This window comes from Prinia subflava, chromosome 8 (genome assembly GCF_021018805.1).
Source record: "Prinia subflava isolate CZ2003 ecotype Zambia chromosome 8, Cam_Psub_1.2, whole genome shotgun sequence".
NCBI lineage: Eukaryota > Metazoa > Chordata > Aves > Passeriformes > Cisticolidae > Prinia > Prinia subflava.
In genome coordinates, this window is record NC_086254.1 from 26739119 (window position 1) to 26760107 (window position 20989).

A 20989-nucleotide genomic window follows, 5' to 3' on the forward strand; every position below is an offset into this window, starting at 1 on the left:
ACAGCTCCAGGTGTGAGAGTGATACAAGTGAGGAAACTTTTGCAATAAAGGGGCAGCTGTTCCTATTGCTTCAAATACTGAGACTTGAGAGTATGAGCTCAGGTGGGGAGAGGCCTGAGGCTCCTCTGAAATGAGGAAACAGCTCAAACCAACTCCTGGGGTAAGAGGCAGAGAGGAAGCATGAGGGCAAATACCAATGGAGAAACTGGAGAAGAGCTTCAACTCTGTTGTACATAACACTTGCTAGTTGTTGTTTAGCTCCTGGTGTATGAATCCCCCCCCAGAGAATCTGCAACCCCAACTCTGTATTAGTTACGTTGAGCCCATAACACAACCCCCAAAACAGCTGCTTAAGGTAAAAGAAAAGGGACATGCTGAGAACTGAGTGCAGAAAAGAACCATTAAACAAAGTGAGGTGTCCAGGGGAAAAAAAAATGCAAGCCAAGTCTCTGTCCTTTAATGGGTCACTGCTGCTGCTCTGTAGCAAACCAAATCATCCTGGGTAATTAAAATCCAAGGAACAGACAGGTTTTTTTTTAAATAACAGCTTTAAAAAAAAATCAGTAGGTTTATTGTAGGTCTCAAGAGAGCACAGTATGAGTAACTGGAATGCCTACATGTCTATACAGAATAACCCATCACTTGAATTAAAAAGAAACAGCTAAGCAGGTGCATTTCATTCATCATGATGTTTTCTTCTGTTTTTTCTTTTCATTTTCTTCCTTTTCCTTTTCAATTTCAGCCACATACTTCTCAATTTCTTCAGGGTTCAGGATCTAAAACAGAAACACGGGTGACCCTCAGGATACCAATAAACTTAGGAGACATTCATGGAGGTGATTCTAGTTTTGTCATGGGATGAACGTTAACTGCTGTTTATCTGGAAGCAGGTACCTGCTGCAGACACAACAACATTCCTTGGCCAGGAAGAATAAACTGAAGTATTTGTCAGTGCAAAATGTGAGATAAAGGGCTGGAAGTTAAGGCAGATCAGCAAGGACAGTATCAGAGATGGGCTCAAGGGGAGAGAAGCAAACAACAGCCTCACCTTCAGCGGCTGCTCCCGTCTCATGACCGCCAGCTCGATGTTCTTCCCACCAGACTGCACCACCTGCGTGAGGCAGAGGGAAACTTTAGGAGCCTGGCCAGGAATTCACTCCAACAAACCCCTCTCAGGTCTCCTTAGACGGAGGATAGATATAGGTGTATTGCTCTCCTTAGCTCTTAAGCTCTCAACACCAGCAGCACTAACTCTCAAAAGGGTCTTCACACTGGTGCCAGTGCCCTGGGCACATGGAGAACAGCTCAGCCCCACCACCTGACTTGTGCTATTTTCTGAATCTTAAATTTCAATTAACAAATAAAATATTCAGCATGTGCTTTAGCACATCTTTGGTGAATTTCTGTTAACGCCCAGAACTGGTCTGTTTTCCTCCCCAGAACTGCTGGTAAGATCTGTGTAAACTATGAAAATTGTTACCCCAAATATTCTGAACCTTGAATTCAATCCAACACCCACAGCCCACAGTACAACAGCTCTCACAGATTGTCTGCAGTACTTCCTTGGGACATCCACAAATATTTTCCCATATTCACATCTAAGAAGTCAACCTGGACACAGTGAAAAGCCACAGAAGAGATGTGAAACAGCCTCACCTCGAGAAGAGCCTTGATGACAAGTTTAATAGTCAGATCATCTGTTTCAATGGCCTCATCAGTGTAGTTTTTCTCCAGGAACTCACGCACAGATTTGGCTCCTCTGCCAATGGCATTAGCCTGGAAACATTATGGGGAAAAAGAAAAATCAATGGGAGTTTAGAAAAGATTTCATCTGCAGAGGAAGAAAGAAACACAAAGTTGTATAATTGCATAATCTGTCATGCACAATGACAGTTGTCTGGCACAGGTGGGTTGGTTTTGGGGTTTTTTCTGAAAGCAGGACAAGACTTCCCAAGGAAAGCTGAACTGCAGACAGCCACTCTCAGTACATCTGATCATTAAGGATTTTTGCAGCTGTGAGACAGCACCATCTGGCCAGCAAGATCTCCTCTACCCCAATCCCACTGTAAAGGAGACATTAACTCAAATATTCCATTTGCACCAGGGACTGAATCCACTCACCTTCCAAGCATGGTAGGTGCCAGAGGGGTCGGTCTGGTACAGCCGTGGGGTCCCATCGAAGTCAAAGCCCACGATGAGGGCGGAGATCCCGAAGGGTCTGCGGCCGTTGCTCTGCGTGTACCTCTGAGCACAAAGGACACACTCACAGGCAGCCCTGAAAACATTTCTAGGGTGCAAAGCAGACTCTGCAGCAGTTACAACCACAAAAGCCACCAGAAATGGTTTTAGCTGACTCTCTCCATTAGTCAGGACTGCATCTCAGAGCCCCTAAGGCAGGCAAGGGAGAGGTGGTTCCTGTCCAGCCCCTGTTCCTACACCTGGGTCCAGCTTCCAGAAGCTCCTGAGTGGTGCTGAGGAGCCAGAGCCACGTCTGCAAGGCCCAGTGTGGCCCCAGTGTACCAAAAAATACCATGAGGACACCATGAACACAGTTTTCACCAACAATTTGCACTGATTGCACAGGAAACCATGGCAGCTCCGTGGCTGTGGGCAGCTGACACTGGAGCCATGTCACAGCCCTCCTGGGACACTGCTAGCAAAGTCACTGCCATGTCACACACCAGGAGCAGAGGGCTGACACCCACAGCACCACGAGCTGGGCCAGGTGTGTTTGCACGGTTTGAGGGAAATGGTGAAAGTGCCAGAAAGACATAAATGCAAGAAGGGATAAAGGAACAAAGTGAAACTTCGGGAAGTGGTGCCTTGCTCTGACAGACTATTGATTATTACAAGAATCACACTGTTACCATCACCACTGTTCTGACACATCTGTGCATCAGTAAATTAGATTTTCTCTAATTCTCACTAGTGGCTGGAAATCAGTTTAATACACTGGCAAATGAGTAATTTTCTCACAGAATGCAGGTGGGCACATTTTGATGCCACAATTCATTCTAAATTCATGACTATCAAACTTAAAACATATTAAGTACTGCACTAATTTGCTCCCCTCTTACCCATCCCTGCAATGGCTTTGCAGGAGGAAAAACTACCACGAACCATGAAGAAAAGACAGTAACCTAGCCCCACTGTTCTGGGAGTGAGATGAGCAGGGTTCCTGGTGACATAACACACGGAACTGTGCAGTCCTTACAAGCACTGGTTGCTTTATCTTGGGGAAAAAATCCTCAAATCAAACAGCACTCAATCATTCTTTTCCATTGCTACCTCCCCATTCCCAATAAACAGCAACAGTGTGTTTTTTACCAGGTAAGTGGAGCGAGGCCAGAGGACAGACATTTACATAGCTTGAGGATGTGTCAGATATTCCACGCTACACACGTGTTCCATGCCACACGTGTGACACTCCAGTCCCACACGGTACACACCCAAGCTGTACATTATGCATAACACAGGCTAACATAACAGCACACAGAACATCTGCAGCAGGCCAGGACACATCTTCAGCAGCTCTGTGCAGCCCCCAGTACCTGTTTGAGGCTGGCAATGTAGCGTGTGATGTACTCCACGGTGACAGGATCCTCCACGGTGAGCCTGTGGCTCTGACACTCCACCCGAGCTCTGTTTATGACTATCCTGGCATCAGCTGTCAGCCCTGAAATGACAGAGTGGCCTCAGAGTCATGAAAAAACCTCACAACACCAATCTGGCCCTAAAAGGCCCACAGGCTCATTGTCAACAGCAAGGGAAAATCAAAGCAGAGCTCAAACTCTCAGGTTTGCTGAGAAAGAGCATTTGTAAGGCAGCAGAAAGTGGTTAATGCACAAAAATAACTAGAGGATTTGGTTTAACATCTTCCATGTTTGTGAGTTAGGTGACACACATAATTCTAAAGCAGGTAATGGGAATATTACTGACAGCATTCCATATCCCAGCAAATCTGAAATGCTTATCCTCACACACGTTATTCTCCATGCAGTCCAGTTTCATCTGCCCAGCAAATCTCATCTAGTTAATAAGGCTACAGCAGCATGATGTTAACTGGCAAAAATGTGTGACCCTTTAAGAAAAGGACTGTGAAGAAATTAAATTCTTACTTTACCTTTTAGCCAATGCTGCCATATTTCATTTACAGCCTTGTTTTTGCTAGAGAAATTTCCCTCAAGTTTGTGAATACCCCTGCACATATCCCAGACCCTGGCTAAGGGAGCAAGGCAGGAGAAAGAACTGAGCCTCTCATTCCTGCAGACTGAACCTAAACCCTGCTGTTTTGGTCAGTTAAATCAGATCTCCCCCTTAAAAATATTATTGACACTGACACTCTATTTCTCCATATTTAAAATAAGCATAAGCTACTGTGGAAATACCATGCTTCCCACAGTTCTCAGCCAGCTACAGCCTGTATTTTGTATTCTCAGATTCCATAAAGATGCCCAAAGGTGCCCAATAAGTGCCAAAACCACTGAAGGGACCTTTACCTGCAAAAGCCATGCAGACATTGTCATCCAGAGCACAGATCTTCCGGACAGTCCTCTCATCCTGGAGCTTTGCCACTGACTTCTTCTCCACACCAAGGACAACAATATCCTTCCCTCTAACTCCAACCTTCCATGCATGAAAAGAAGAAGTAAAAAAGTTAACCTAGGTCCAAAAATCCTCACAGCTGCAGACTTTGCTCAAATGAGCAGTAACCAAGCACAAACCCCCACACTGTACCCATCACCTCGGCTTGAAGTCGAGATTTTATTTCCCACTCAACCCGGAGGCAGGACTGATGTAACAAAAATTGCAATGCATTTCAGGGTGCAGTTTCATCATCAGTTTATACCAAACTAAATCCCTGTGGCTCCCAAGAGACAGATTCCAGCTCCTCTTACAAACTGTCTCCTCTCCAACAGCACCATCAGTGTTTCCACAGCCACGGAACCAGGATGGGCATGGAAAACCCCACTAGTCCAGTGGCCCTGCTCAACTCAAGAGCCCAAAGCACTGAAGATCAGGCCAAGTAACACCTACAGCTGCCAAAATGTTCTGTCAGTAGCTGCCTTAATGTCCTGATTCATACCTTGAATACACCTTTTCCAACATCACAGAGGAACAAAACCCCTTGACCCTTGCCCTTAATTCCCACTGTTTCTCACAGGGAGATAGGAATACTTTTTTCTTATGGGGTGGCCTTGCTGTCAGCATGTCCCCAATGTTTCCAAAAACATTAAACTCAACAAGAGACAAGACGGGTGGTTGTATTGCACGCTGCCTCCGCTTTTACAGGATTTTTAATTTCTTAAAAAACCGAAGAATCTCTTTGGCACTAAATCTTTTTACACTCATTCCCATCCCAAACATGGTACATTTCTTTTTGGTAATGGCAATCAAAACATACTACAACTATTAATAAAGTTACGACTTTTTAAAATTAAAACTTATTATTGCTAGAACTTATTACAATGACTAATTCAATGTTATTTGCGAATTAATACTTTTCTTCTCCTCCTCCAAATGAGATAAAACTTTCATTGAGCAAAAGCTTGGGACAACAGGGAGCCAGCAATGTACTTCCAAGTGCTTTTACCGGCGTGTTTCCCAATGCACTGGGAATGTGCCTCGTGCACAAACACAAACCAGCACGATCTGCAGCCCGCCCAGAGAGAGGAGCGGGTCCCCGCAGGCCTGACACACCGCCGGAGCCCCGCAGAACGCGATGTGCCCTGGGCAGCCCCGCCGGCGGCAGATGCGCCCCGAGGAGCCTCCCCGGAGCGGACCCGGCCGCTCCCGGGGCCTCCCGGGCCCGCCAGGCCGGGCGCGCAGCGCGGCGCAGGCCCCGCCGCGGGCCCCGCTCCGCCGCCGCCGCCCCGCCACCCCCGCGGCCCCGACTCACCGCGGTGGAGCCCTTCTTGACCGCCTCCTGCGCGTACTCCACCTGGAAGAGGTGCCCGTCCGGGGAGAAGACGGTGATGGCGCGGTCGTAGCTCATGGCTCCGGCAGAACCCGCACCGTCATGCGGGCGGGCCGGGGGCGGGGCGCTGCGCTCTGCCTGCGCTCTTGGCGTACGCGGCCTGCGCAGCGCCCGGCCCGCCCCGCGCCCGGCCCCGCTGCCGCAGGGAGCGCACCGGGTCTGGGTGGGAGTGACCTCAAAAATCAGGGGCACGGACACCTTCCACCAGCCCGGCTTGCTCCCAGCCCCGTCCAACCCGGCCTGGGATGTTTCTAGACGTGGGGCAACCACAGCTTCTCTGGGCAACCTGTGCCAGGGCCTCGCCGCCCTCGCAGGGAAGATTTTTTTAATATCTAACCTAAACCTACTCTTGTTCAAATCGAACCCGTTCTCCTTGCCCTGTCACTCCGCTCTCTTGTAAATGGCCTCGCTCCATCCTCGCTGTGAGTCCCCTAGAGGTACCGGAGAGCCACAACTAGGTCACCCCGACGCCAGGCTGCACAGCCCCGATTCTCCCCGCCTTTCCCGGCCGCACAGGCGCTCCATCCCCGCGGCCCCGCAGTCTCCGGGCTGCCCTGGCCGCTTCCCGTGCCCCGGCCCCGCTGTCCCCTCTCTACGCCCTTAGCGCAGCGGCCCGGCCGCTCCCCGCTCCTGGCGTACGCACTTGGCGCAGCGGGCGGCGCGGCCGGGGCCGCGGGAGCCCGGCGGCCGGGACCGCACCATGTGCGGGCGGCGGGGAGGCGGCGGCGCCGCGGCCCCCGTGCCCTGCCCCGAATCTCCGCCGCCGCCCCGGCCCCGCCGCCGCGGGGGCTCGGGAGGGCGCGGCGGGGGCGGTGCCCGGCGGAGCGGGGCGCGGCGCCCGCGGGTGTTCGCGGGGCGCAGATCGTACCATCTGCGGCCGCCCCCCTGCCCGTGCACTGCGGAGAATCCTCGCACGGCAATAGCGGCCAGATAATAACAATATTATTAGAGCCTGGAACCGATATATTATAGACACATAAAACACCCCCACCATGTCGGTTGCCTTTGCTTCTGCTCGCCCAAGAGGCAAAGGGGAGGTCACCCAGCAAACTATCCAGAAGGTAAAAGAGCATGCTTTTATACAGACAATTTTAGACATTTATTCCGTCCATGCTCCTGCAGCTGGAGGCTGATTTCTAGGGCGATCAGGAAAACTCGTGAATTTGCGAGGGCTGCAGAGATGGACAGCTGGAGAGAGAGAGGTGGGGGAAGGAGGAGGAGGAGGAGGAGGTGGAACAAAGCAAAGGTGTTCAGATCGCTGCAAAGAGAGCGAGAGAAGGACGTAGGGAATAAAATCGGGATGGTACATTATCCCTGCTGCTCGCCAAGGGGAAACGCTGCCAAGCATACATTGGGAAACGGCAATAAAATTTGCAAATATGCTATTAATTTATGATGGTATGTCAGCTTCTGGCCCCCAAAGAAGCCAACCTAAAAAAATGAATTGACATAAAATACTGAATTTGCAAGGGTTTTCTTTTGTATCTGGATGCAGAATTTTAATCTCTCAGAAGATAGAGGGAGCAGCAGCCACTGGTATTTTTCCTAAACTATTATTATTGTTTTTGTGATGTGTTTATTGATGTTTAATGACAAACAAAGGTTTTGAAAGATTTTCTCTGGAGAGGAGATCCCCACATGGGTCTTCGTGTGGAAGCCGAATCAGAGGGTGCCGAGTTGGGAAGTTATTGTTTCCTATTTCCCAGGGCTGGCAGCAGGGACAAGCAGAGCCTGGCACCCTTCCTCCTGCAGAAGGTGACGGTCAGGAACGAGCCTGGAAATGCCAATAAAGAACGTGCATGCTTTTACTGTCAGTGCTGTCTGTCAATTGTACTTTTTCCTGTAATTCTGCTGTTCCACACAGCTCAGGTGTTGTCCCCGCGGTGTGGTGGCAGCCAGGTGTGAGCTCTGTGCGGTCCCTTCGCTGAGAGTGACCAGTGCAGAAGTGCCACTGCCGACACAGCAATTACCCTGTCACCAGGGGTTGTGCAGCCAAGCCGTGATCTGGTGCCAATTTATGACTTCTAGGGCGAAAAAATCCCCTCGGTGGCAGCGTGTGACCGAGCAGGGATGAAGGCAGAACAAACTGCCACGAGGGAGGCTGGAGAGATGACTTGCATCTCAGGAGACTCTTTGGAAACATCCCATTTTGTGGAGCTCTTGCAGCACGTGGTGTTGTGAACCAATTCATTTTAAAGACTGAAATATTTCAGACTCGATGAATAAGTTTTCCTTGAACCTCCAAATAGTTGGAATTATTTCGTAATTCAGATAGTTTGTAACCAAAATTACCCACAGACAAAGGGCAGATAAAGTGTCTTCTGTTCGATTTTCAAGCCCTTTTCTTTTTGCACGTTCATAAACTTCATGGAAGCTTCAAAATGTTCTTTCTTTGAAAATAATGAGTGCAACCATTTCCCATCTCAGGTGCATTTGCTGGGAGGTTACTTTGGGACTGTTCATCAGTGCTGGGCTGTTGGGAGTGATTTTATTTTTGACAAACAGCAATGCTGAGGAAGAGACTTGCAGGCACAGGAACTGGATGGGATTTATGGTCAAAGATGGAAATGGAGCAGAGAGAGCAGGAGAAAGAAAACACCTCCAAAAATCCTCATTGAAGTGAGCTTTTGAGAACATATACAAATTTCAAAGAAAATAATTTCTTCTTTGCATTAGTAGTATAGAAGCAGCTTATTTTTATTTATTAACCCAATTGTAATAGTCTTTCAAAGCTGTTCTTATCCCAGTATCAAATATTTCTAAAATACATTTCACATGGAGGAAGTTAGAGCTTTTGGCAATGGAGTAGTGGTGGTGCTCCTCTAAAATAGTTCACCAAACAGCATTTCCAGGGCAGTAAAATTCAGTTCTGAACCAGAAATGGTTCTTTCCTCAAGAGCTCTCCTGCCCTGATGACACAGTGGTTCAAGGGCCCAGTCTTGCAAGCACTTGATAGCACTGGTATCTACAAGCTCTATTATGCCAGAGGCAAATCTAATTTTCTACATGCTGGTTTTTTTTTTTTATTTTATTCATTCACCTGGAGAAAGTGAGCTGCATTCACAAGAAATCTGGGGGAAAGAGACAAACCAATGTATCTGAAATTTCAAAACAAATCAAAGGATATTTAAAGCTTTTAATCATATCATGAGTGAATTGAATAAAAGTAAGGACATATTGGGATGTAATTATCTTAAACTTGGTTTCAGTAGCTGCAGTGATGCAAAATTTACACTTCATCAGCTGTCAGCACACTCTAGTCCTGGGAAAATGAGTAGATTTAATTGTTAGAAAGTTTTGTTTCTTACTTAAAAGTAGGCATATTAACAATATGTGATGTTTTGGAAAGGGTTGGGTAGTATTTTAGGATGAGGCAGAGATAACTCATAGTGAAAGTGTTTTCCTTCTTCAGCATCAGAATTTATCTGCAATTTAAGGAACAAAGTAAGTCCATTCATTCTTCTGTATGGGTGTTTCAAGGAACTACTTTAAAGATAACTGTGCATAAATGAATCAACCTTGTGGCTCAATAAAGTCACATGTAAATAATTTACAATAGCCAAGGGAACAAAACTGCACAGAACACCATCCAGTGCCAAGGAGGGTGGAGGATCACAAAAATACAGGATTTCTATATAATTCTCATAGTAACATGTTTTGGTCCTATTTCTTTTATGCAGATGCTAGATGAAAATCACCACCTAATACAATGTATTATGGATTATCAGAGCAAGGGGAAAACTGCAGAATGTACTCAGTGAGTATTACAAATTCAGAGTTTGTTAGAAATGTTTCCCCAAGTCTGACTCTTCCCTTTACTCAGTGGCACAGCTGTTGGTTTGCTCTTGGAAACACTCCTGTTTCTTTTTAGGAGCTTTCCCAGTTCATGGAGAACTGTGAAGAAGCATAAATTGTTCTGGTGGTGCTTACTTGAGTAAACACTCTAGTTAGAGTACTCTTGAAAAAAAATCATGTTCTTCTCAGCTTGCTGGCAGGGAAAACAGGTTTTGGGCTTTGGAGTTCTGGAATTTCATTCCTATCAGGGCCCTTGTTAGACAGAGAAAGGAAAAGTGTCTGATTGTTGGAGCAGCTGACTGAGGGTCAGCTCTCAAAGATTGAGGTCCCATCTCCACAGTTCAAAGTGCTGTCAAAGGAGGGTGTATTTTACCTCTCCCTTCCCCCAAGTTTATCCTTTTGTAAAAGAGGTGTTGAGCACACTGATCCTTGATGGGAAACAGCACAGACACTGTCATTGCTACTGCTGTTTATCAGGACAGATTAAAAATGGGCTAAGGTAATTTAACTAACCATTTGTAAATAGGGGGGGCATGGAAAAGAGAAAGACTTGGCATTTTGTGTATTGTTAACCCTTTCCAAATAAGCCCTACTTCTTATTCTGTAGATACCAACAAATCTTGCACAGAAACCTGGTTTACTTGGCAACAATAGCAGACTCTAACCAGAATATGCAGTCCCTGCTTCCTGCTGTAAGTACCAGTATGATTACTGTAACTAATAATAATTATTATAACTAATACCACAGTTATTTCCCTCAGATACTTTAGCTAAGCCAGAGGGAAATGTTCTTTGATTCTGTCACTGATCACTATAAATGAAATGTTTTTTAGTATTTTTCCAGCTAAAAGTTTTGAAGTGGTCAGGTAGCCCACCAAACAAATTAGAAGTTACTTTTACTGTGTTTAAATTATGTTCTTTGGGACATTGGTGTTAATCTCTGCCCCACAGCTCAATGTGGGGTGTGATGCAGTGGCACAGATCTGAACAGCTCCATTTGTTCCAGATTCACTATTCTTACCTGTTCTTCCTGTGTTCTTTACTTGGGGAAAAAAAATGCTGCTGTTTTATGCCAAAAACCTAATTCAACGCTCAGGCATTGGTTTGTCTTTACACACGTTGTTATTCTTGCTCAGTGGATTGATTTGGGAACTCCCACACATAACACAAACTGCAGCATAGCTTGGCAAAGGTCAATCTGTCACCACACTCCTGTGTTGTCTTTGCTAATGCATTCCCCGCAGTGGTTGTGTTTGGAAATCCATGTGAGTGTGGAGGAACGAGCCACACTCTGTGACAAACACAATTTCAAACCCTTCACTGTGCTGCTGCCTGTCAGCTGCTCTGTCATGCTCAGTGTCATTCACACTGAGGAGTCAAACCAAGAAAGGTTTACCCGAAAAGCAAAGGAAACGCATTCAGCCCAGGCAGTTTTTACTCGTAGTCAGGCTAATTTGGGGGCTGCTATTTTTCTAATTTAAAACCTAACCAAAAATTTTGCTTCTCCTCCTTGTTGTTTCGCAGCCACCAACGCAAAATATAAACTTGGGCCCGGGAGGGATGAGTCAGAGCGCATCCAACCAATCCCTCCACTCCCAGAGCAATCTCAGCGATGCCATCGGGACCGGCCTTCCTCCTTCCTCCCTCATGCAGAGTCAGATTAGCAATGGTGAGCTCTGGTCCCCTTTGTGCTGCTTTGCTGTTGCCTGGCAACAAGATCATTAATGCAGAATATACTTAGAGAGCTGGAAAAGACCTCTCCTAACTCACCTTTCAGGCATATGGGGATTTCAGGCACATGCTGAAATCACCACAAAATGGCTACAGGCAGGGATGATGCTGAGTGCTTTGTGTTTCTGCAGGGGAAATTTAAAAAAAAATTAAAAAATGCGTGATGAAAATCACTGAATAGAGATGCATCCAAGTTTTTAGTAAAAATTATATGATGCAGTATTTCTCTCAAGGAATTGGTGAGGCTGGCTGGGGTAAAATGGAATTGCTTGCATGACTAACCACACAACCAAGCCTTCAGACTGCAAACACCTTCCAGGATACATTTCTCCTTACAAATCATTTGGTGTTGCATCAGTCTTTGTCCTCTACAGAAGCTTGCAGAGATTGTACTACAGTCAAAGAATTTGCACAGACATTTAATATTAATAAGATAATATAATCTATTTGGTTTTGTTCATGCAACTAAATAACTGAATAACAATTTTTAATATGTGCATTTTATATTATGAATAATCTGTTTATTTTGTAGATCATAGTTATTCAGTCAGTTCTTGTTTCTGTGGGTGTCTCCCAGAGTGACAGAGAGCAAAACCAGTTTCTATAAATAAAAATATCTGATTGTAAAATCACAGATCTTAGCAAGGGGGCTCAAGAGCAGACACAAGCCATGAAATTATTTCTGAGTATTTAAAAATCCCTTTGTGGTCAAGCCTATAGTGCCTTTTAAATGAATGGATAAGGGACCTGTTTTAAACAGCTACAACTTGTAAAGTAAACTTACTAAATTTTTCAGGGCCTTTGTTTTGAAAGATTTAATGCTGAGTATGAATAATATAGAAAGTCAGTCAAAACATTGTTTTGTGTTATTCAGAACAGACATTTTCAGTGCTACTGTTGTTGGTTTTCTGATTTGCTCCCCAGCCTCCTCCAGATCTTTTTAGTAATTTGCTGCTGATTGAAAGAACCACACTGGAAGTCTTGAGGACCGGACTCATCCACGTATTTTCCCTTACAATCACAAATTAGCCAACCTTTTTTTTTTTTCTTCTTTTAAACAAGGCCGAGAATCTCTAATTTTTCCCATGCAAATAAGGCAAGGTTTACCAACACTGGTTGCACTCCATCCCTCACTCAAGGCAGCTGCTATCTCCATTCACACACTGTGTGACCTTGTGTTGCACAAGGATCAGTTTTACAACTTAAACAAACTAGAGCAAAACACAGAGATAATTTTCTGTAGCAGCATTTTGACCCAGCTTCACTGATTTCAGGAGAGCTGGCTCTGTTTGTCTCTTCTTGAAACTGCTGCTTGCATCTCTTCATCAGAGGAAAATACAATTTACAGCAAATGTTTTCATGTTGATATCTGTGAAAACAATTAAGGGTAATTAATGAGGTTTGTACTAAATGAGTTAGACGTTTTTCAGAGGCTGCAGATAAACTTAATAACCCTGAATTAAAATATTGTTATTTAAACATTACAACATAATTCTGCCTCTTCTAAGGATTCTGCATTCTACCTAAATTAATTGAGATTGACAACAATATGGCTGAATTTAGATAGACAACAATATGCACCATCACAGCTTGGACAGTAACAATACACAGTGAAAACAACTTTCCAAACTAATTCATAAAAATATTTACAGCAATAAACAACAGATAAGAACCCAGTTTCCTCCAGTATCAGCTACCCAATTGCAACAGAATTCTAAAAAACAAGCACACTGCCAGATAAGCAGGAAACAAACCCGGGATGTATCTGGAGCAGTCTGATGATCACATTCTGATGTTGGAAAGGGAGTAACAACTGGGATTGATATGGTGACTTGGAAGATTTATCTTCCTCTGAGATACTCTTAGTCAAACTTCAGTTTAGGGAGAGATTGGCTTGTTCTCTGAGTAGAGGCTCTGTTGGTACTTCAGAAGCCCCAGCTGGTGACAGAGGAACCCAGTGGATGCAGCAATGTGCAAAGTGTCTCAGCCACTGCTGTGCCTTCCCACTGTCAGCAGCTGTGTGACGGGGGAAAAGGAATCAACTGCAGGACAAGAGGAAGGAAAGGAAAAATTTCAAAAAGCTGGGATGTTTCCAGAGTCCCTGTATTTTCTGAAGTACCTGAAATTACTGGCATTTTTTAATTCTGCTGCCTGCAAGGAAGTGGTTGTAGGGCATTGCTGCTGGGTTTGTTCTTCCCATCTGCAGTCCTGTACAGCCTGGATTTGGCTGCCAGGAAGAGAAGGATCTCTCTGACTGTGCAGCTGGCAGTTTTCATTTGTCTGTAGATAACAGGGAGTTTTAATAAATGAGGATTTTGGGTGGTTTTTTTTTGTTCTGCCTTATATCATAAGGTATTTCTGAGAGACCGTGAGGCCTCATTCTCACTGTGCATTGCCAATACTATCTCAGGTTTTCTTGTGGCTCTCTCTGATTCCTGTAGGTCCTAACCACGTGTCTATGCAGCAGTCAGGCCAGAACACCATGCCCACCACCTCTCTGAGTATGACTGTGAGCAGCCACGGGACTGGCCCTGGTTACAGCCACACGGTGCCTGCGTCTCAGAACGTGCCCATGCAGGGCCAGGGGTCAATAGGCAATTACGTGTCTCGAACAAACATCAACATGCAGTCCAACCCAGGTAAACTCCCTCCTCCTCCTCCTCCTCCTCCTGGGCCACCTTGACTTTCCAGTGACCTCAGAGGTTTACCACACATGACTTTGTTCTGTAAATATTTTCTGTAGACAGTGACAAACGTACCAGAAATAAAGACAGCTTTAAGACAGCTCTGAATTTCCAGGTGTCAGGCACCAGTGTAAGTCAGAACAGTTTCAGACTTGTTTTAACTTAGGCTGGCTCACCATGGTTAGGGCTGAGCTGGAAAAAAGAGGGTTAGTAGTTGGTAAGAGGTGCAGCAGCACTGTCTGGAGCCCTGGCAGCAAATCCCACAGCCATGGGAGGGATCTGAGCAGCTCCTTTACCCAAGCACAAAGAACCAGCCAGGGTAGAACACACTTACTCTTTGTACGTTACTACCCCATTTTGTTGTTTTATTGGTGCTTCACATTGTTTGCAGGGCATTAAGAGACTAGCAGACAACTCAATTAATTTCTTAATTTTAAAAAAAGTTTGCTAGTTGAATCGCATTGAATGGGATGTCTGATGCTTTAGAATTCTTTACAGCAGCACGAAATTTGGGAATCAAATAAATTCTAGAATATCAGTTTACTTAAAATCTATAATCATCAGGTGTATGAGAAGATGGAAGCAGAAGAAAGAATATATTAGAAAAGAAATGCAGCAATGAAATAGTCAGGAGGTAGACAGGAACAAGCACAACTTCTTGTTTCTTTCTTTAACCCTACTCCAATAAGGTTTACATTCTTTTAAGTAAGCTAATAATAATCAAGGCTGGGTGTATTTTTAAATAACTGCTGAAGCAAATGACAAGAACTGACCATGTAATAAGATCCTTTCTGGATTCCAGTGCAGAAGAGTAAATAAATCCAGTAGGAAAACATCTCCCCCTGTGGAAAATTCACAGAATTATCAGGATGCATGTTAGCTAAAGGTTTTAACTTACTTCCAAAGAGACTAGGAGAGAAGTGGCCCATCTTTGGAAAACAGTCTTTTCCATGTCCATTGCAGTCTCCATGATGCACCAGCAAGCAGCAACGTCACATTACAACTCTGCCCAGGGAGGGAGCCAGCACTACCAGGGACAATCCTCCATTGCCATGATGAGCCAGAGCAACCAAGGCAACAGCATGATGGGGCAGCGACCCATGGGCCCCTACAGAGCCTCACAGCAAGGTAAAAGTGCCATCAGATTATTGATAGAACTCCCGTTAGATTGATGATACTCAGTCTGCCCTGTGAGGTACATAAGTCACTGAAATTTCCAAGTCACATTTACAAACAGAGAATCCCATCCAGGAGCACAGGAAATTCTGAAGGTTGCAAGTATAATGATAGTGAGATGAACCTGAATCTCTTTTCAAGATTTATCTATTAATTATTTCAGGCGTTTAGAACAATAATTCTGTCTAAAAAGGATCATAAATCTCTAAAGAAAAGATGAACAATTTTATATACAGCTCATTCAAGCCACTGGGAATGTATTCAATTCTTTCCCATGGTGTTGGATCAACCCTAACATGGCACAGGTACCAAAGAACACATTTCTGGAAAAAAGATACAGTTTGCCAGCAATTAGAATGAAAAATTAGGCCAAGGAAAGGAAAACACCAGAGGATAACTACCATGTTCTAAGACCTCTCTGGACAAAGTTCTAATAAAGCTGTTAGACTGATTCTAAAATAACCTGAATTTTTCTAAGAAAAATTAATGAATTAATAAAAATAATTCTGACTGTGCTCTTGAGTATGGAATACATTCCCGTGCTTTCTAATAACTCAGGTTAGTAGATAGAGTGTAGCCCTTACTTTCGGTGTTGCTGCAGAAGTGAGTGATTCTAGGATGTGTTACTGACTGTTGTGTGATTTCAATTTCAACCATCTTTTCCTGAGAATACAAATTTATTTCCTTTTTTTTAGTGAGCAAAACGTCTTTATAACTGCTCTCAACTGTTTGCTTATCCAGACATAAACTTTGTTTTCTTAAAAAAAATATTATATAAGAGAAACCCATCTCTTAGGAATCCACAGGCTCAGTTTGCCTTGTCTTGTGCTTGCAGGTTCCTCGCAGCAGTACATGGGTCAGGAGGAATATTACAGTGAGCAGTACAGTCATGGCCAAGGCTCATCAGAACCTATGAATCAGCAATACTATCCAGATGGTAATTCCTCTGAGCTGGGCTCTCTGGGACACTGATAAAGGGCAGAGCACCACGACTGCCACATCCAAGGACATGGCAACCCGATTATGCTTCATTTCCAATTTAAATGCTGGAAAATTAGAATCCCAGGGGATGGGAGCCTGGTACAAAACATGCACATCAGTGCACCCTGCTGTAGAAACTGCTCCAAAGAGAGCACAAAGCCCAGGTTAGATTAGTAAGCACAAGTTTTATCCATTGGTGTGACTTTCCATGCCATGTGTTCAATGTTCTCCCTAAGGGGTCTGTACTTTCTCTTAGCCTCATCTTGGTGCATAAGCAGTTCCATGATATATATTAAATATATATTCAACACTGTGTCTATGGTCCCATGAAGAATGTACCTGACAAATCTTTGTGACTCCTTGCAGGACATGGTGATTATGCCTACCAGCAGTCATCCTATACTGAACAGAGCTATGACCGGTCGTTTGATGACTCTACACAACACTACTATGAGGGAGGTAGGAAAATACAGCCAAATCTTAACAGTAAATTCAATATATTATTAAGATATCTGAACTCTAAATTAACTGGGAATATTAACTGAATTATGATGCAGCAAGGTGGCATTTAGGAGAAGCGATGTCATCTATAGAGCCTCTGTTCATTTTGTTGTTTCAGGGTACAGCAAATGGAATTTTCATTGTAGGTATTTGAAAAAAAATACCAGTAATGACTAGATAAGTGGTCTTTCTGGGATATATGAATAAACATCATTATCTAGAAGAAAATACAATGAGAGGACTTCTTGAGAAAGCAGCTATTTACCCTGGCAGACTTGTCTTTGTGACTTTTTTTCTGAAGCCCTTCTGGGGTAAAAAAAATCCTTTGGGGAACAGGTTGTTTGTTTGTTTGTTTGTTTAGTGATGTGAATAAATAAGTAACTCTCCTATTCCAAAGAACTAAAAATCACTGGAGAAATAAACATTTTGCTTGACAAAATCCAATCATCTGTTTCTAAGAAAAGTATTTGTGTACGAGTTCCAGACCAAGGCTCCTTTATGCCTTTATTTTCCTTATGATCCACACATATGTGAAATACCTGCCTCACCTATGACCAAACAATTCCAATATTTCCCTCTCCAGGAAATTCTCAGTACAGCCAGCAGCAGGCAGGATACCAACAGGGAGCTGCACAACAGCAAACATATTCCCAGCAGCAATACCCAAATCAACAGAGTTACCCAGGACAGCAGCAAGGATATGGTAAGAAAACTCTCAGTGGCTGGTCAAGAGTTTGCAGTGTTTCACCCTGAAGCCTCCACTCCTAGGCTAAAATAGGCTGTAAACTATTTCCTTGATTAACCTTGGATTAACAATGTACCAAAATTAGCTGAAGATCTAGTAAAGGGATTCTGGGCAGTAACATACATTAGTCTAGCAGTGTGTTCTATCCTGAAAACCTCTCTCTTTTGATAGAAGTTAGAAAATAGAAAATTTTCTTCATGTTGACTTTGTGTTAAACATCATCAGGAGGTCACTGCCTGGGTTCCCAGGCCTCCTACACACCTAATCCTTCTGAACTGACATGAAAAAGAACATCAACAGTCTAAAGAATCACTCCTCTGTTGCTTATGGTGGCACAGCCAGATTAGATAGGAATTTAAACGTGCAGTTGTTCCTAAAATAAAGGCCAGGTAGTTTGCACAGAGGTCATAACTGAGCTGTGCCAATACAGATTTCAGAGAGGCTTCACTTAGAAGTATTATGACATTTTTTGAGCCAAGTTTAAAACCTGGAGTTTACACTGCTGCAACTCCATCATTATTATTATTAACACCTCCTAATGTAAACCTAGAGGGGAGGTCTGAGCAGAATTTACTCACAGTTCTTACTCACAGAGCTTACTTTGTTAGCATCATGTTGCTAACAAACAATTTACTCTAAGAACTCCCCCAGAAAATCAGGCCTGTAATGGATTTTACTGCTTGTAATGGATTTTAGTGCCTGTAATGGATTTTACTGTCTCCTCAGGTCCTGCACAAGGAGCCTCTTCACAGTATTCCAGCTACCAACAGGGACAGGGGCAGCAATATGGAAGTTACAGAGCTTCCCAGACAGGCCCATCCGCTCAGCAACAGAGGCCTTATGGCTATGAGCAGGTAAATTGTCTAAATCTCTGCTCTGAAAGAGCAAATCTGGCTGTTAGCTCTGTCTATAAATCTGATCATTCGGTGCAGGTATATGGGTGATACTTCAGTAGATCTTGTAAAATTCACAGACCAAAAGAAATTGCCTAATGCACAGTAAGCCTACAATATATCATCCTTCAACGTTCCTATTTCTTTTTTTTTTTTTTAACAGGGACAATATGGAAATTACCAGCAATAAAAGAATACAGTGCTGTGTCAGATTCCTTTCAATAATATCTCGATCTTTTGAACTGGATGTACAGGCAGTTTTGATTAATTGTAATATGTTGGTTACCCCTTAGCACAAAGCAGCGTCTGTATGTGAACAGTGTTCATTTCATGCTGGATATGAAGCAGTGCACTACTGGTAACAAGACAATGCTTTAATGGTTTGATATTTGGTGCTGTGTATAGTACTGTATGTTGATACAATGCAGAAGTTTTCCATTTACCCCCTCTTGTACCATTCTTGATGTTTCTGAATAGCTTTAGGATCATTAGATCACAGTTGTGCCCCGTTCTGGAAAGCAGCCAGGTTGTTCTGCAGTCTGGCTCAATGCAAAGCCCATCAGTCACATCTCAGTCCAGGGGAGTTCCCTGTGGTAAGTTATTGATCTTTTTTTGACTGGATGCATTGAAGATTACCTGCCAGCCTCCAAAATCCACGGCTCTTCAGTTTACTTCTACAGAACAAGGGGATGGATACATTCCTTATAAAAAGACAGTTCTATGCTATATGACAAAAAAATAACTGCAACTTCTGTAAGACCTACCTACCCAAATCCTATAATTCAGCAATCTGCATAAGTCCACATTTCTGTTGTGAGAGGTACAGAAAGAGGATCCAAACCTATGATCATAGAAATGTTAATAAATAGAGGCACCTTTTATATGTCCGTGTAAACAAAGGTATTTCTGTTGTGGAAAGAAAAACAGAAGGGAGCTCTGAGACCTGCAGTGTCAGCCTGCTCGATGTCAATATTGCTTCATATTGTGCTTAGCTGAGAAAAACATCTGGCAGAAGTCCCATCTTGAATATCCTACTCCACATTTTATAACTTGCATATACATTTTTGTGCCAAATTTTGCAAGCAGGTGGCTGGCATCCTTCTTTATTCTGATTCTTGCGCTGCCCTTGCTCAGATTCCCCAGCAAGCATTATAACCATAAATGTTGTCAAATTTGTTGGTCTGTTGTTCTTACAGCTCATCATCACTTTTATTTTCCTACTGTAGCTTGACAGAAAAAGTAGTTCAGAGGTAAAAGAAAAAAAAAAGCATCTTTATTGCAGACAAGCAATTAAATTCACTTTTAATTGCGGGACACTATTATGCATATAAAGAGGGGAGCTATTAATGGGGTCAACCAGTGAGAGAATACCTACAGAGGGAGAATTTAGAGAGAAAAACTAGTGGTATGTAAAAATCAGTACGAACAATGTAAGTCAATTCTATTCAGTTTTATATGTTCTTATAAAGTCTTGGGGAGGGGGCGAAAAAAAGGCACTTTGAAAGTGCTTATATAAGTGTTGAACAAAATATTGTGTCCAAATTTCCCTGAAGCAAAAAGCTGGGGTAGCTGTAACTCACAAACATTTTTTGATATGAGATTAACTGCAAATTTACAATCTAAGGTAAATACACTGTGTAGGATTTTCTCCTTTTCTTTGTCTGACTGGTGTTGTTTATGGGATTTTGAGTACTTTATATTTTGAAAAACGAAGACCGTAAAGGAAACACAACATCTCTCAATTCATTACCTTTTTTCCTTTAGAAGAAAATCTTTAACTGGACAACTAGGGAATTTACTATTGCTGTCCAAGCACTGTCCTTCCTATGTTAATAATTTCAACTACTGGTAAAATAGAAGACATTTTTTTAGTCAGTCAGTCATCTTTCCTGCTGGTATTTTCATACAAATAAATACTCTCAAATAGCAAGGAACAGAATGGAAGTAAGATTGTTTTCTTTATAATATTTACTATAACAGGTAGCCAGAAGAATGCAATATTGCTCTTTGCCAGTTTGGGAATATGCCTTTTATGTGGTTTTTGAAAGTGCTGAAATGCTTTTGAGAGAATATGAACAACACTTAAACCGAAACAGCAACATTACATCAATCTGAAATGTCTTACATTAAGAACTTCGTGAATGTTGTGTATATAATGTATTTGAAAGAGCACTTTGGAAATAGTTTGTACATTTATTTCCTAATTTATACATGATTTTTGGTGTTAATATTTCTAATTGTTAATAACAAAACGTTTATTTAATGTGTCGTCCATTTTTATGTATTAATGTGGAAACAAAGTGATGCCAGCATTTCGACTTCTTCCATGAATTGTATCATTTTCTGTTTTGTAATACAGAATGCTTGAAAATGGTTTAGTTTAAATATTATCTGAAAGTGGATTTGGTGGTACTTTTCTTGTGGCAGATGGAATGGGTAGCACAGGTCGCCCTTTCCTTGGGGAGCTGGTGGGTGAGAGCGGGACATGCCGTGTGCTGGGCTGATC

The 20989-nt window shown here is 43.4% G+C and overlaps 2 protein-coding genes across 2 annotated transcripts; one reads left to right on the top strand and one right to left on the bottom strand.

The window, feature by feature from the left end:
• Positions 1–548: 548 nt before the first annotated feature.
• On the bottom strand, positions 549–6084 carry PSMA7 (proteasome 20S subunit alpha 7). The gene is made up of 7 exons (XM_063404294.1): positions 5900–6084; positions 4500–4626; positions 3552–3676; positions 2122–2244; positions 1657–1776; positions 1049–1111; positions 549–776 (listed from the first exon to the last, which is right to left on the bottom strand). The coding sequence occupies exons 1-7, from the start codon at positions 5993–5995 to the stop codon at positions 684–686; spliced, it is 747 nt and encodes a 248-aa protein (XP_063260364.1). The 5' UTR covers positions 5996–6084; the 3' UTR covers positions 549–683.
• An 828-nt stretch (positions 6085–6912) lies between these two features.
• Positions 6913–20114, top strand: SS18L1 (SS18L1 subunit of BAF chromatin remodeling complex). The gene is made up of 11 exons (XM_063404293.1): positions 6913–7038; positions 9658–9734; positions 10380–10464; positions 11297–11441; positions 13945–14142; positions 15151–15315; positions 16199–16300; positions 16711–16803; positions 17429–17548; positions 18317–18444; positions 18647–20114. Exons 1-11 carry the CDS (start codon positions 6970–6972, stop codon positions 18671–18673), a joined length of 1209 nt encoding a protein of 402 aa, XP_063260363.1. The 5' UTR covers positions 6913–6969; the 3' UTR covers positions 18674–20114.
• Positions 20115–20989: the final 875 nt, after the last annotated feature.